At 35.5% G+C, this 14132-nt stretch overlaps 2 protein-coding genes across 3 annotated transcripts; both read left to right on the top strand.

Annotated features, from left to right (window-relative positions):
• Positions 1-218: 218 nt before the first annotated feature.
• LOC112276788 (dynein regulatory complex subunit 2) lies at positions 219-9508 on the top strand. The gene is made up of 16 exons (XM_090248448.1): positions 219-284; positions 4268-4507; positions 5240-5308; positions 5581-5640; positions 5772-5903; positions 6121-6255; positions 6607-6705; positions 6887-6982; positions 7193-7282; positions 7448-7602; positions 7844-7964; positions 8074-8169; positions 8257-8374; positions 8587-8711; positions 8901-8991; positions 9129-9508. The coding sequence occupies exons 1-16, from the start codon at positions 219-221 to the stop codon at positions 9134-9136; spliced, it is 1701 nt and encodes a 566-aa protein (XP_090104574.1). The 3' UTR covers positions 9137-9508.
• LOC112293011 (uncharacterized) lies at positions 9150-12457 on the top strand. Of its 2 annotated transcripts, none has more exons than XM_024542055.3 (3): positions 9150-10804; positions 11211-11511; positions 11642-12457. In XM_024542055.3, exons 1-3 carry the CDS (start codon positions 10541-10543, stop codon positions 12028-12030), a joined length of 954 nt encoding a protein of 317 aa, XP_024397823.1. In that variant the 5' UTR covers positions 9150-10540; the 3' UTR covers positions 12031-12457. The 2 variants fall into 2 exon arrangements, with proteins under 2 accessions (XP_024397823.1, XP_024397818.1); XM_024542050.3 differs by having other exon boundaries at positions 11639-12457.
• The last annotated feature ends 1675 nt before the right edge of the window (positions 12458-14132 follow it).

Genomic DNA, 14132 nt, shown 5'->3' with positions numbered 1-14132 from the left:
TGTGGGAGGTGTTCTTTGTTATGTCTATGCTCATGTGCTGCGCTCTGCGCACTTGCTGTGTGAATAAAGTTGTTATTAGTTAGACTTGATAGTTCAAGGCCAGCCACCGAGATAGCACATCATTTATCAGTTTGGGACGGATCAACAACGTGCCCAAACTGGATCTCAGAGGAATGCGTGGAAGTGCACGGAGAGTTTAGCTCCTAAGAGTGCGTGATATGGTGCAAATGAACGGTACCCATGTCGCCAACATTCACAAGTTAGCAGGTCAAGAAGAAACACGAGTGATTGGTTGTGCATGTAATACAAAGGGGGAAAAGAATTCATGAGAAAAAAAAAAAAAAAAAAAAAAAAAACAAAGGTTTAAAGTGCAACACATGGCACAAAGGCTAGTGGTGGAGCTTAGGAAAGCATTGCTGCCCGACCAGCTTCAGAGACTGATGGAATGGTAGATGAACTTGACGAGGAGAAGTCTTCATTAGAAAATGTGCTTTATAAATTTCATTTTTATTTTATGCAAACAAAAAGTGTAAAATTTATTAATCATAATTTCAAGAGTACTTTGTACAAATTCAAAAATTTAATAAAGAAACATTGACATGTTATATTGAATCTTACTTTGTACAAATGCAAATCTAATGATTTGAAATAATTTGTAAAAGATGCAAAAGTTAAGGATTTTATTTTAATGTTTGTGGTCAATAAGATTTGGAAACAATCAATTGAATTGATTATAATTGCTATGCACAATGCACAAATGATACACTTTAAATTATTGAATAGAAAATTTAGTAAGTTAAATGTGTACAAAAAACCTAATTTAAAACATACTTGAACTTTTGTTAAACAATTCCATTATTTGTTCATATCAATGAATTGTTTGTTTTGTTATTTTTTTTAAAAAATATTTAATTTGAGAATAGGCATGTAGTAATGTTTTAAAACCAAAGAATCTATAGTCATTACAATTCTATTTAAATTAAAAAATGATAAAAAATCAATGCTTACAACTATTGGAATTGAAAATTAGATATAGATACTAATGAAGATATTTTAAATTGTAGGCATTTGTGTCGAAAAAATATGTATATCATTTATTATGTAACTATTGAATTTGAACCTTATATTAAAATGTATAAACTATAGTCTCTTTTAAACTTCAAATTTTCTATTACAAAAAATATCTATAAGATGGTGGATTAGATATAATTTAGAACAATTTTTATATTTATATTGGCTATAATTTTTAAAAAATAAACACCACATCTAATTTAGATTAGAAGCCATTTATTAAAAATATAAATATATAAATAAATTAGATGTTGTACTTAAAATATTTTTAGCTATATCTTATTTTTTTGTAAAATTTAAATTTCTAATTGGTAAAACTTATATTAATGGATTATTAATTTAAAAAATATTAGGACCATCATATTTTAAATGTTGAATATAATTAAAAAAAATAGCATTTTTTAAATATATGAATACATTATTATGTGAAAATAAATTTGAGGATAATAAAATATCCAAATTTCTAAAAATAATTATTAATAAATTGTAAGTATTATTCAAACATTACATTTATATGTTTATAAAATTTATTAAAAATATTTATAAAAAACCTTCTGAAATAAATTACTACTTTTTTTTATAAGTGATATCCTAAAATATTTATTCAACTGATAATATAGAGACTTTAGCTGAGAATAAATATTACAAGATTGTATTAATGTTTTAATTACTTTTTATGTTAGATACTACTTATAATAGTTAGGAATAGTTAATTTTTATTTTTTAATTTTATCTAAAATGTCATACTACTAAGAAGTAATGTTATAATTTTGATCCAAGCAATTTTATTTTATTTTTAGAAATATATAAATTTTATTTGAAATAGAAAATTATTTTATTTTATGCTAAAATTATTATAAGGGATAATTTTGAAATTAAAAAAAAATGAGGGTCTATTGACATACTAAATTTTTTTATTTAAAACATAAGGAGTCAATGAAAATTATCAAATTATACTTATAGATGTAAATAAAAGAAATTATAGATTTAAAAGAAAATTTTGCTATTGATTAGATACAACATCTCTTTTCTTGGTACAAGATAGAAATATTTAGATAAGAAATTTGTTATACTATGCCTTGATTGTAATAAAGACATACTTTAAGAAGTTTGATAGTGATTTAAGACACATGTTTATAAAAAATAATTGAGGCTTTTTGTGATTAATATAATATTATACTTAAAATATCCATATTTTATTAAAAATAAATTCTTTTATTAGTCTTTTTATTTGATGCACATTAAATGACATAGATTTAGATAAACCTTTTAAAAAGCCAATATATTCATACATGACTAAGAAGAAAGAAAAAAGATCAAGAAGAGATATGTTTATAAATTAAAAACATATAAAAATGGCTATTGTCAAGTGAAAAGAACCAGTTTTGAACTAGGAGTAGAATATAAAAATTAAATTTATAAGACTAAAAAAAATATATATTTTTTTCTTTTTATTCTTTATATATCAATTAACAAGAATGTTATTTAGAAAGTTTGTAAGGACTATAAGACAAGAATCAAGTTTACAAAACACTTCTATAGTGGCTTCTTGGAAATAGAAAATTTCTTAGAATAGTTACTATGACTGCATAACACAAGTGTACATCTAGTACACAACTAAAATATTTTTTAAAAATATAGATTATCTTTCTAATTTAATTGTATTCACATTTATTCATTTAATTATTCATACTTATAATATCATCTTAAGTTCAAAAATCTTGTTTAAAAATGAATAGGTGATTTTGTAATTTTACAAATTATTTGTAATCTGAATTTATTGCAGCTTATTAGAATTTATAAGCTAAGTGTGATATATATATATATATATATATATATATATATCTTTTGGTTGTAACATTATGAAATAGATTTATTCTTAAAATATTTCATTCATAATATAATAAAAAACCAATACATCTAAATACCACAACTACAAATATTTTATTCAAAAGTTATTTTATACTATGTACTTATATTTAAATCGATCACAATTTAGACATAGATTTTTTTTTTTTTTTTTTTTGAACTATATGGAGTTATTAGATATGTTGGAAGCTTGTTATATTTAGCATATTTCTAATTTATGTTATATAATAGTACTTGTACATTCTAATGTTGGTTTTGAATATGTAAGAAGTCTATCATAATAGATTATTTAGATCAATATTATTAGAATCACATTTTATTTTTGATATTTTATAATTTTGAATATACTATGGGTTTGTAAGAATTAAAATGATACATATCTTAAATAAGGCTTTGTCTAGAATATTATACTTTATTTGCTAATTTTGGATTAAATCTATCTATCTATATATATATTTTTTTATTTTTTTATTTTTAAAAAATGACATCTAAATTATCTTTAATAAATAAGATTTAATTATTGTTGCATTTTTCACATATAATAGCCTATGGAAGATAAACTTCTTATATGTAGCATAATAATCTTTGAGTAAAAGTTTAAAAAACTTAAATTAATAATTATTGTTTAGAAATAAGAACAAGTAATTATTCATGCAAACAATAGTAGTCACTTATATTGTAGAACAAAATACATCATTGTAATAGTTGTGTGCTAGTTTTGAAGTGCTGCTTAGCAAAAAATTATTTGATATCAATACAATAGTACGTTAACACTAATGCCTAGTAAAATATTAATCTATACAAGCAAAAAAACTATATGATTATAGAATATAATTGGTTATTATTCCAACTTAAGCATTTAAAGATTAGCATTGCACAAATGTATTTTCTTTAACTTATTGTAAAAAAAATAAATTTCCTTCAAAAAATCTTGCATATCTAAGGATAGTAACTCAAGTTAACACCATTTTCAAACTTATATACTATTTCAAGTTAAAAATGTCACACATTTGTAACCTACATGATTTCCTAAACTAAAATTGGATCTACACATCATTTTATTTTATCTTATTTGAGTTTTAACTTAAAAATAGATAATATTATTTTCCACCAGCATCGTAGTTAATAAGCCCTTAATTATCAATTACTGAATTTATCCTCCTACTTTTGTAAAACAATGTGACCATGTTTGTGAAAGACATGATAATCTATGAACACAATTTTAGACACTCGATTAAGTAAACACTGAATTAAACACTCAACAACGGATGAATGTGTACACTAGGGGCTTTAAATAGGGCTTTGTTATTTCCCGTTCACACTGCAGCCAACTGATCCAGATTTTTGCTTCTTCTTCTTCTTCTTCTCATGTCTCCTCTCTCCCTACTTCGAATCTTTCTCAGCCTCGCCTCGTCTCGAGAAAATTGTGTCGCAGTTTTCTTATTCCCGTCGCTTACTAATTCAGGAACGAAGATTGAAGCGAGAGAGATCGAAGCAGCAGATAGATGCTGAGACTTCTCTGCTTCCGCAGCTGCTGAAATTCATGCCAGTTCTGTTTGTGGGTCGGGTGAGTTGATGATGATCCGATCCAGAGAATAGCCGAATAAAAATGTTGTAACAACGTTGTGTACTTTTAAGCTACTTGCAATGCCAAATCCAACGTAGAACGTTTGGTGTCTTTGAAGACAAAAGGCGAAGGGGTTGAGAGACTTGAGCTCGCAAGGTTTCTTCGGAGATTTGACCGAGGCAGTCGTAAGAAGATTCAAACGGACGCACCTCAAGTCTGAAGTGCTATTTGAGTGGTGAAGTGATTGTCTGTGAAGGGCTAGAGCTGGCTAGTGTAGGCCTCCGTTGAACTCATCTTCTGATTGCCCCATTTTTTTAAAGAACGTCAAGATTTCTTGCTTGCCTCAGCTTGTGTTTTTTCGTAATGGCGAATGACGCACTGGTCTAATCAAACCCCACTCTTACTTTCTTTAATGCCGCCATTTCTGTACTACTGAGAATGGGTGCAATAATTTGACACGTTCTTAAGTTCATGGTTCAACTACACTAATGCTAGAGTTAGGAACAAAATTCGTTCTGGATTTAACAGCTGTCTGAACTAATGAGCAAATTGAGAGTCAAGTCCACTATTTTATTTAGACGTCTTTTCTAGAATCCTGTTAGCTCAACATGGGATGCCAACATTTCAAGAAGGATAGGAATATACTAAACTGCAACAATTTTACCATGTTTTTGCTCAGATTGTATTAAGACGGCTCTTCTGATTATGTTCTTGTTTGGTTCAACTCTGCAGGTGTGGACGAGAATGATGGAACTCACGGATGAGAAGGAAAAGGCCAAGGTCGATCATGCAGTTCTTGCGGTAAATTGACTGTTGTTGATTTGTATTGGGATACCATGCTTGCTGATAAACCACGTCCTCTGTCTTTGATATAAATGAGACTTCCATTGTGTTACGGTCGACTTGAATGGGTTTAATCAATCAAATAGTATTGAGAAATTCAGAACCCAGCGAGTGAAATTCTTTAATATCAACCCTGGACAATTACACAGAACTCCACCTCAGCTGATTTATCTAAATTGTTTAAGTTGTTTGGACTCATTTAAATTCATGATGCCTAAACCATAATGTAGGCTGAAGAGCGCAGGAAGAAATTGATTTGGGATCGGAGAATCGCAATGAAGCAAGCAATGGTTAGAAGCTCGTTGCATGTTGTAGTCTTTTGGAAAAAACTCTTAATCTATCATATCATTTTCTTGCAGTCTCTTCTTTTGAATAGCACCACTTTTGCAACTTACGTGGCTAATTTTTTGCACCATTTCAGATTGAAGAAGAAAAGCGTAGTAGGTTGAGCAAGCTGCAAATTCACAAGACCTGGCGTAGCATCATGCGAGAGCACTCCATTCAAGAGCTTAGGGGTGATATCAAGTGGATGGCCAAGAAGCATCTCAAAGAGGTGAATCTCCTTCTTAGATATGCATGTCTGTACGAGTGATTGTTAAAAACACTCTTCCGGTAGGAGTACAGTCACGTTAGCAATGCTGCAATGATTGTACACGAATACTTCACGGTGTTCTACTTCTAGAGGTACTCCTCCTCTGCTATTATTACTCCTAGCTTGAAATTCACAAACTGCCGCATTCAACCACCTAATTCTTTCTCTAGGCATTCAGGTTGAAAATAAGGATCGCCGTATTCACACTTTGCTCAAAGCATTAGAGGAATCAGAGACCCAGCATCTTAAAGCAACGAGTAGCCACTTCGTTATGCTGGACCAGATGATAAACGTTCACGATGTCCGATTACAGGTTCTCTTTTCCGGTTCTATCCTCGATTTAGTATCCATTTCATTGTCCATGAATGTTTCGAAACGACATGCTTCTTTGTGCCAACCAGTTGCATCATGATATCTCTTAAGAATAACAACTATCAAGTGAAAATAGTTAAACATGAAAATAGATTTCTTGTCCATGATTTAGGGTTTAGCTGCAGTACCTAGTAATCTTAAAACAGAATGGGTAAAAGGTGTGGAAGCAGGTGGGAAGAAGACCAAAACACTGGGGCTTTTTCATCGATTTCGGGGACAGTTTACATTATCCTTGGGCACTTAGGAGTATACTTATCAGCATTATTCTGTGCTTGAACTAGGGATTCTACAGTCTATGGAACACCAATTTCAAGCGCAGCTTCAGAATCTCAACCAGAGCTTCTATGATGAGCGTGATCAAATGACACAGGACCTCATTGGAACGAAATGGGTGTGGACCTCCTACTTAGTGACGTTGTAATTTTCTCCGCACTTTAGGCAGCATGTTGTAATAGGAAGGTGTTAATCTTGAAGGCTCTTTCTTTCAAACACTGCTTTATCTGATATTTTGGATGGCCGCATAATATAATTCTGATGGACCCTCCTGATTCCACGACCGAAATTGGAGGCAGGACATGGAGGCTATGGTTAAAAATATGAAGGCACTTTTCGATGAAGAGACAGTCGAGAAGAGGCAAGAGTTTGAGGCATTCTTAAAAGACTTTGAGGTGCGTTATTGTCTTCGCAGAATACTTGCTGATCTTGCAAGAACTAGTAAGTTCATGGATTTCCGTGTTCTTAATCATGAGCTTCGTCACGAATTCCACTTAACATTATGTGTCTCAATATTATTCACAAGCCCTTCATATTAACTGATTGTGGACTTCTAACAAGTTAGATATCAACGTGGAATGGTAATTGTTCTTAATGATCTCCAGGACAAACGAAAAGAAAGCAATAGCGTTATGAAGATGATTTACGACTCAAAGACAGAAGAGATGGAGCGTGCCATCGAGCGGAGACACCATGTGAACTTTGCATTGCCTACAACAATTTTCTGCTTTCTGAACACCTTCATGGAAAGCAGTAAATTTACAACTTTTCTTGTGTCATTCACAGGCTGACATTTATCTCGATTAACTCAATTGTGGAAATCGTACTTATACTGGTGGTGGGGACATTACAAAATGTAGGATTTTATTAAGCAAAATAAAGCTAAGCAGGAAGTATTCAAGGAGCTGACATTCAAAGACGAGAAAACATCGGAGCTTTGTGCTAAGCGAATGCGGGAGCTTCTCACTCTCCATGAAAAGACATCGTGCATGGTGAAAGCAATGCAAATCAAAGGGTGTGAAATGATACTGTCCAATCCTATAATTTTGTTGTGCATTTACACTGTTTTGAGCGACGATTGCAACAGTTTAGAAGAGCACGGTAGTTTTTAAATGCACGGGCGTAGTTTCCCTACTTGCTTGAATGTTTAGGCCGTAAGAGTAGGTTTTCCTATCCTTGGATAAGCATCTGTATTGGAAAATAGTCATGGACACCCGAGGAACTAACTTGTGCCGTCGATTCATTGTCTGAAATAGCAAGGAATGGGACGATACTAACAAGCATCTTGTCGATGAATATCGGACATTACATGAGCATATCAGAAAGATCAACCGTCATCTAAGTAAAATTGCTCAAACGGAACACGATGACCTTAAGGTAATTAATGTAACTTTATCATATTGATTCGGCAATGTCCATACAGAGTCATCAGGATCTGACTTGATTATAACTAGTAGGCTTACGAGGTGCTATTCGTCTTATGTAGAGAACATCACTATTTGTTAATGAAGCCACACAAGCCTTGAACAAAGTTTTGGCGTTTGGGCGTGGACTACAAACACTAGCTCGTCTCAACAGAAAGGTGAAAGACAATGAGCTTATTCTAAAAATATCAACACTATCAATAAGATTTCTTCACCTCTAAAAATTTACTATTTTCTTGAAACAGTTGGAGACAGAACATGAACAAATTTTTCCCTTCAATCCGCTGTATGAAACCCCTCTTCCTTTGGCACCTCTGGAGAGCTTTGATGAAGAACTGGTCTATGTGGCAGATGAGAAAACGCGTAAGTTTCTTACCATTTCTGTCCTCTGCTCTATTCTGCTACTGACATCGGAGTAATTGTATGCCGGATTGGCCATTTCACTTCACAAGATAGGTGAGCTTCTGCACACTTGACAAAATCTGCTTCAACCACTGATCTCATGTCAAAAAAGTAAGAAATTTCTTTTAACTATAGGGATGTATCAAAAAAGACTGACAGATTGCAGGCCACAGCAATTGAAGAGCCCTCACCTCCAACATTACCCACATTTCACTGGTCAACACATGCAGTGGATGACACTGGAAATGAAGTTGAAGAACTCGACTGTTTGAAAAAATTTCAGAAACGTTACAATAAGGTCCAACCATGAATAAGCTTTGGTCACTTTGTGTTTGGATCCATTACGCTGAGGACGGTTCTTGCGTTTGGTACATGCTCGATTTGCTTACATCTATCTTTTAATTTCTATGTGCATGCTACTCATTAGATCATTGTTTGCAATGCCCCATGTGCATACGTCGAATTCAAACTTTTGAAGCTGGTGCAGGCAATGTTGGATAAGTTGGCTCTGCAGCTTGAGAGGCGGAAACTCGTGTCTGAAAATCAACGTTTGCATCTACTCGTTTGTAAGCGGTTGGGTACTCACAGTCACTGAAAACGCCAAGGCGAAGGCAAATTGTTAGGTAGTCCTTTTTTCTAATGCACATGTACCATGCACACATGCTTTTTATTAGCTCCCATTATAAACCTGCAATTTTGTTTTCCACATGTGCAGGCAGTTGACCGAATCTTTATCGATTCACTTTCTCTCAGAAAATCCACGATCTCTAAGAAAAAACCTAAGGCTTCTCCACCAGTGGAATGATTCCTTTCTGTGTCAACGGCTTCTGAAAGGCTATGGGCTAGTTTTGCTCAAGCTGGACGTTACCAATTTAAGGTTTTGAATTATTCTGAGAAATTTAGCTGCGAAAGCCAGTCTGACAATTCTGTTTCGGTGTCAGTGGTACAAGGATATATGTAGATCCTCAAGTTTTCACGTTGGATCATTTTGATTTCTGGAACAGCGGAAAATTCTAGTAGCTTTTGTTGGTCGAATGTGGTAATAGAACTGCCATCAGTATAACCACGCAGATTTGCAAGTTGAGGCTTCAGTGAGTCAGTAACCTGTTGTCCCTAGTCAGTGTTCTTAGCCACATATGGTGCATAAATGTGCACATAGTCTTTGTATACACGTGGCTGTTGGCTTTATCTTTTCTTTTCTTCCTGTTCGTGCACCATTACATATTAGACGCATCTTCCAGCCCCTGAACTCCTCATGAGTTATCACATGTGTGCACCATGTGCTCTGATTGTGAGGCGGTCACGCTTTTCTTTCTTTTGTTTCTTTTTGTTGCAGTATCACATCGTGTGTCAGGATGTACCAGTGAGTTCGCAACTATCCAAAATGAAAACACTAGCGCAGCATTTACTTTCCTCTTGCACAGACGAGACATTGACTGTAGTCTCGTAACCTATCCCCAAAAAGGGTACCCACTCAGCTGGTTGGTGTCGGGCTCTGGTCCCGAACAACCGACCTTAAAATCGCAAATCAACAGAGTGGGATTCGAACTTTCCCGATTAAACTGTGAAAATACAGGAACAACCACATAAAAACTTCGAAGTATTTTAATTCTGGAGTGAATTCAAGTACAGTTTCGAATTTGAACAAGTAATTCGGACATGTTTAGATGATCAGTACGAAAATTGCCGGTTTTTCCTGGACATTCTGGAACACTGACCCACTTTAGTGTTGAACTGTGCACATGAGTAAATACTACCTTGGAAAAAGGGATTGGTGGTCTTGATGTGACTCTGCAGTTGCAGTTTTGTTCACAGGAGAGAAACTTCTAAGAACGAGAGAAGGCGGTTTCGTCTTCTCACATGAAGTGGCCAATTTAAAACCTGTCAGGACAGTGACAGGGTGTGCTTCATTAATGCTATCTATCAATGATTTCCCATCTGTCACCATGCACGAGCACATCGACACCGTCAGTTATTTGAGCTGAAAACTCAGCTGGGCGGTTTGATTGCTCCCAAGCCATCTGCAACAGCGATTCGCTGCACACATATATCGTATCCTTATTACTCCTCAACTGTCTCGTGTCTAGGAGCCTCATGCTCGCACTATTGTTGCATTGAGCTGAAGCTATGGCGACGAGCAAGAGTGAAACGTCGAGGCTGGCTTTCCTTGCAGTCCTTCTGGCACAATTCGTTCTGCAGGTGCCCAGTGTAAGTGGTGGCAGACTTGTCCCAGCTGTAGTATCTCATGGAAGTAGTCCAGATAAATCAATATGGAGAGATGGGTTCGCACCAGGAGTTAAACTCAATGCACGTAGTCTGAGGGCGGAGAGGGAACTATCTGTTGACCAAGAAGAAACTAAGAACACTTTTCACAAGGCTCCTGTGGGTCAGGTGAGTCGGAGTTACGAACTCTGAAAGCTTTCTGTTTTGCTTGCAGGATTCTGTGGAAGGTTAGAACATGCTGGCATTATTAAAATATTAAGTTGCGAGAAGGATTCATCTTTCATGGGATGGTTGTAGACATGAGTTTGAGGGTCCTCATGGGATGACGGTCACCAATATGCTTGCACCATTTTTCCAAGAGAAGGAAAAGAAAACAGGATTTATAGGTGCAGCAAGGCTTACTATACTCTCAAGGGAGACAAATGATACACAAGAAAACTTCAGGTCCCGGAACTAGAAAGTTGTTTGGAGTCACAGTCAATTGCATTTTGCAGCGTGCATTCTGAGCCACCATGTGCACGTTGTACCAGTCAAGGAATGCTTGAGTTCCTCACTGAATGGATTGGAATCTCAGGTGAAGACCGTCGAAAAGCCACCAGCACCCAAGGAGCATCATCCTTGCCCTGGTCCAGGAGGTAATGGCCAAAGTGGGTCAGGAAACGCTGGTGGTAAAGGGGGCGACGGGGGTGGCTGTGGAGGTGGACGAGGAGGTCGCGGAGGAGGACCTGGAAGCCCAGGAAGTCCCGGTGGAGATGGTGACAGCGGAGGGGGTGGCGGAGGAGGTGGTGGAGGAGGTGGAGGTGGTGACGGTGGTGATGGAGGCGACGGTGGTTGGGCAAAGGTCACTCACGTTGACGATTCAAAAACTTTTGCAGGTAACGTATTCTAGTTTGACAATCCTCGAGTTTCAGCCGAGGAGACATTGTCTTGGTGATGGATTCAGAACTAAACCGCATGTGAGCTCGATTCTTGCATTACCTGACTGCAAAGATCCAATTCCAGCAGGAATGAAGGACGGAAACAACGGCGGTTGGGGAAATTCGCCGTCAAACAATGGCGGCTTTAAAACTCCGCCCACAAGTGATACTAACAACGGAGATGGAGACCATGACGATGATCACGACCACGACGATGACAATAACGATGATCACGATGACGACGATGACCACGATAATGACCATAGCGGCGGACTTCCAGACATCATCCCTGCAAATCCTTTTCATATGCCTCCGATTCCTGGAGTCGGTAAGAGTCCGAGTGGTGGTGGTGGTAGTGGCGGCGGCGGCGGGGGCGGGGGAGGTGGTGGCGGTGGCGGTGGAAACAGCGGGATATGCATCGGCTTCTGTCCGGGAGCAGGCGGTGGCGGTGGCGGTGGCGGAGGTGGACACCATTAGCTCCATTCTATCTACTAGTTTCGATGCAGCAAGACGATGACAGTATGTAACTTGCGATGATCGATCCAGAATATGGCGTGATTCGTGTATAGTAAAACTCGGGATATGGCCACAGCACAATACCATGTAGAAGTAATGCAAGCAGCCCGAGAATTGTGAGGCGAACTTGAACGATAGTGCTTAACTTCAAACAAATAAGTGAGGTGTTCTGCACTGTCTCCAGCAGAATCAGGTGATCCGGTGTGCTTTAGAACGATATCCGTACAGGAAAAAAATAAAAAAATAAAAAAATAAACTAGAAGCATTTTGAATACCACATTGCAGTCAACATTGTGTTGATCGGTGTGAATGTTCGTTGTTAGCTCACAAGTATGAAACTGACAAACACGGTGATTGACTGCGAGCTTATATCCCGTCTTTTCTAAAAGTCCGATCTTGGGGTCCCATTTCATTGCAACAAGCCTGAATTTTGTGTTGGGTTTTGAAACATGAGAAGCTGGGTTGTGAAGCTTGCAGTGGACAGTCTTGACCTTGAATGCTAAGCTTGCAATTCCAGCACTAACTATGTTAACAAGCTAGAGCAGGGATTGAATAGTAGCAGTGCAGCGTGACTGTATTTTAAGTGAAAGTTCCTTGTTACAATGTCGCCAGCAGCTCTCTTTCAGTGCAGACTCCACCACTTATATGCTATTTCATATATTAGAAGTCTAGAAAATAGAATCTGGACTGGGTCGTTGTATCACAGCAATGACTATCGGAACATTGTGTTGTTAGGGAGGTGCCCTTTATCAACAAGTGAGGTATACACTCTCGTATGTTCCATCCTTTCATGTCATTTCTTTAAATTCTCTTCTATATCAAGCTAATGCAACTTTGTCAAAAGACTATGCGAGTATAATTAGTAATATTTCTCTCATAATTATTATTTATACATGGCTGACTAATAACTTTTATGATTTGCACCTTCAAAACATGTGCTTTTTAGAATTTTTGAACTGGAATAGAACATTATCTTGAATCTTTCTTTCTTTCTATTTAAAATTAAAAGTTTTATAAATCTTTAATGTTGTTTTGAACAACAAAGTAAGAATATCTTGTCCAATATGATGAAAGTATGAATTGCATCACATTCACATCAAAAAAAACTTAAAATATCACTTTTATAGAAATTGAACTTGCAATTAATGCCCATAGAATTTCATGCAGTATAGAATTTCCTGCATTAGGAATTGAATTTGTATCCTTTAGATAAGTCCATCAAGATAGAAGTTGGAAGAAAGCTATAGAAGCAAAAATGGATATAATACAAAGAAATCATTTGTAAGATTTGATAGATTTACAAGTTGGCTATGAACCAATTTCAACAAAATGAATTTACATAATTAAGAAGAAACCTAATGGAAGCATTCTACATAAGAAAGCCAAAGTGGTGGCACATCAATTTGAGCAAACTAAAAAAATTAATTTTGGAAAGACTTTTGCTTTTGTGGCATGATAGAAAATAATATGTGGACTCATAGCCATTGCCCCACACAATGCCTAGGAACTAAATCACATAGATGTGAAATATGCCTTTTTTTATATGAACCATGATAAAAAAATTTATATGCTTCAATTAAAAGATCAAGTTCAAGTTGTGGCTAGAAACAAAAAGTGTATTCCTTAAAGAAAGTCTTGTATGGCCTCAAGTAAGCTCCATGATAATAGTACAAGAAGATTAATACATATCTTTTGAGCCAAGGCTTTGTCAAAAGAAAAGCTAACAACTTGAATATCTTGGTATACAATATGTAAATTCTTGTATTAATTATATATATTAATGATTAATTATTTACAAGTAACTATAAGACTTTGAGATTGTGGATTAAGGCTCAAGTAAAATTGAAATATGAAATGAATGGCATGGAAGAAAAAAGCACAATTATATATCTTCAAGCCAAGTTAATCTACTTATCAGGTGGTTGGATCTTTCTTACAAAAAGATATTATATTTTTGAAATTTTGAAGCAGTTTGGTATGTTGGAAGCTATGTCTTATACTACTATAAGAAATAAGAGACTTAGGCTTTAAAAAGATATGCCAAATATGGCTCTTTTAATAGT

Source organism: Physcomitrium patens, chromosome 2, assembly GCF_059467195.1.
Source record: "Physcomitrium patens ecotype Gransden chromosome 2, ASM5946719v1, whole genome shotgun sequence".
In the NCBI taxonomy this organism is placed as follows: domain Eukaryota; kingdom Viridiplantae; phylum Streptophyta; class Bryopsida; order Funariales; family Funariaceae; genus Physcomitrium; species Physcomitrium patens.
Note: the sequence above shows the minus strand (reverse complement) of the source record. Positions and strands in the feature narration are given on the sequence as shown.

Coding starts and splice junctions, on each gene's coding strand:
- LOC112293011 (XM_024542050.3), top strand. CDS start 10,541: ATGGCGACGAGCAAGAGTGAAACGTCGAGGCTGGCTTTCCTTGCAGTC. Junction 10,805..11,210: donor ACAAGGCTCCTGTGGGTCAG/GTGAGTCGGAGT, acceptor TTGGAATCTCAG/GTGAAGACCGTCGAAAAGCC. Junction 11,512..11,638: donor CGATTCAAAAACTTTTGCAG/GTAACGTATTCT, acceptor ATCCAATTCCAG/CAGGAATGAAGGACGGAAAC.
- LOC112276788 (XM_090248448.1), top strand. CDS start 219: ATGGTGCAAATGAACGGTACCCATGTCGCCAACATTCACAAGTTAGCA. Junction 4,508..5,239: donor CAGTTCTGTTTGTGGGTCGG/GTGAGTTGATGA, acceptor TCAACTCTGCAG/GTGTGGACGAGAATGATGGA. Junction 7,603..7,843: donor AAAGCAATGCAAATCAAAGG/GTGTGAAATGAT, acceptor TGTCTGAAATAG/CAAGGAATGGGACGATACTA.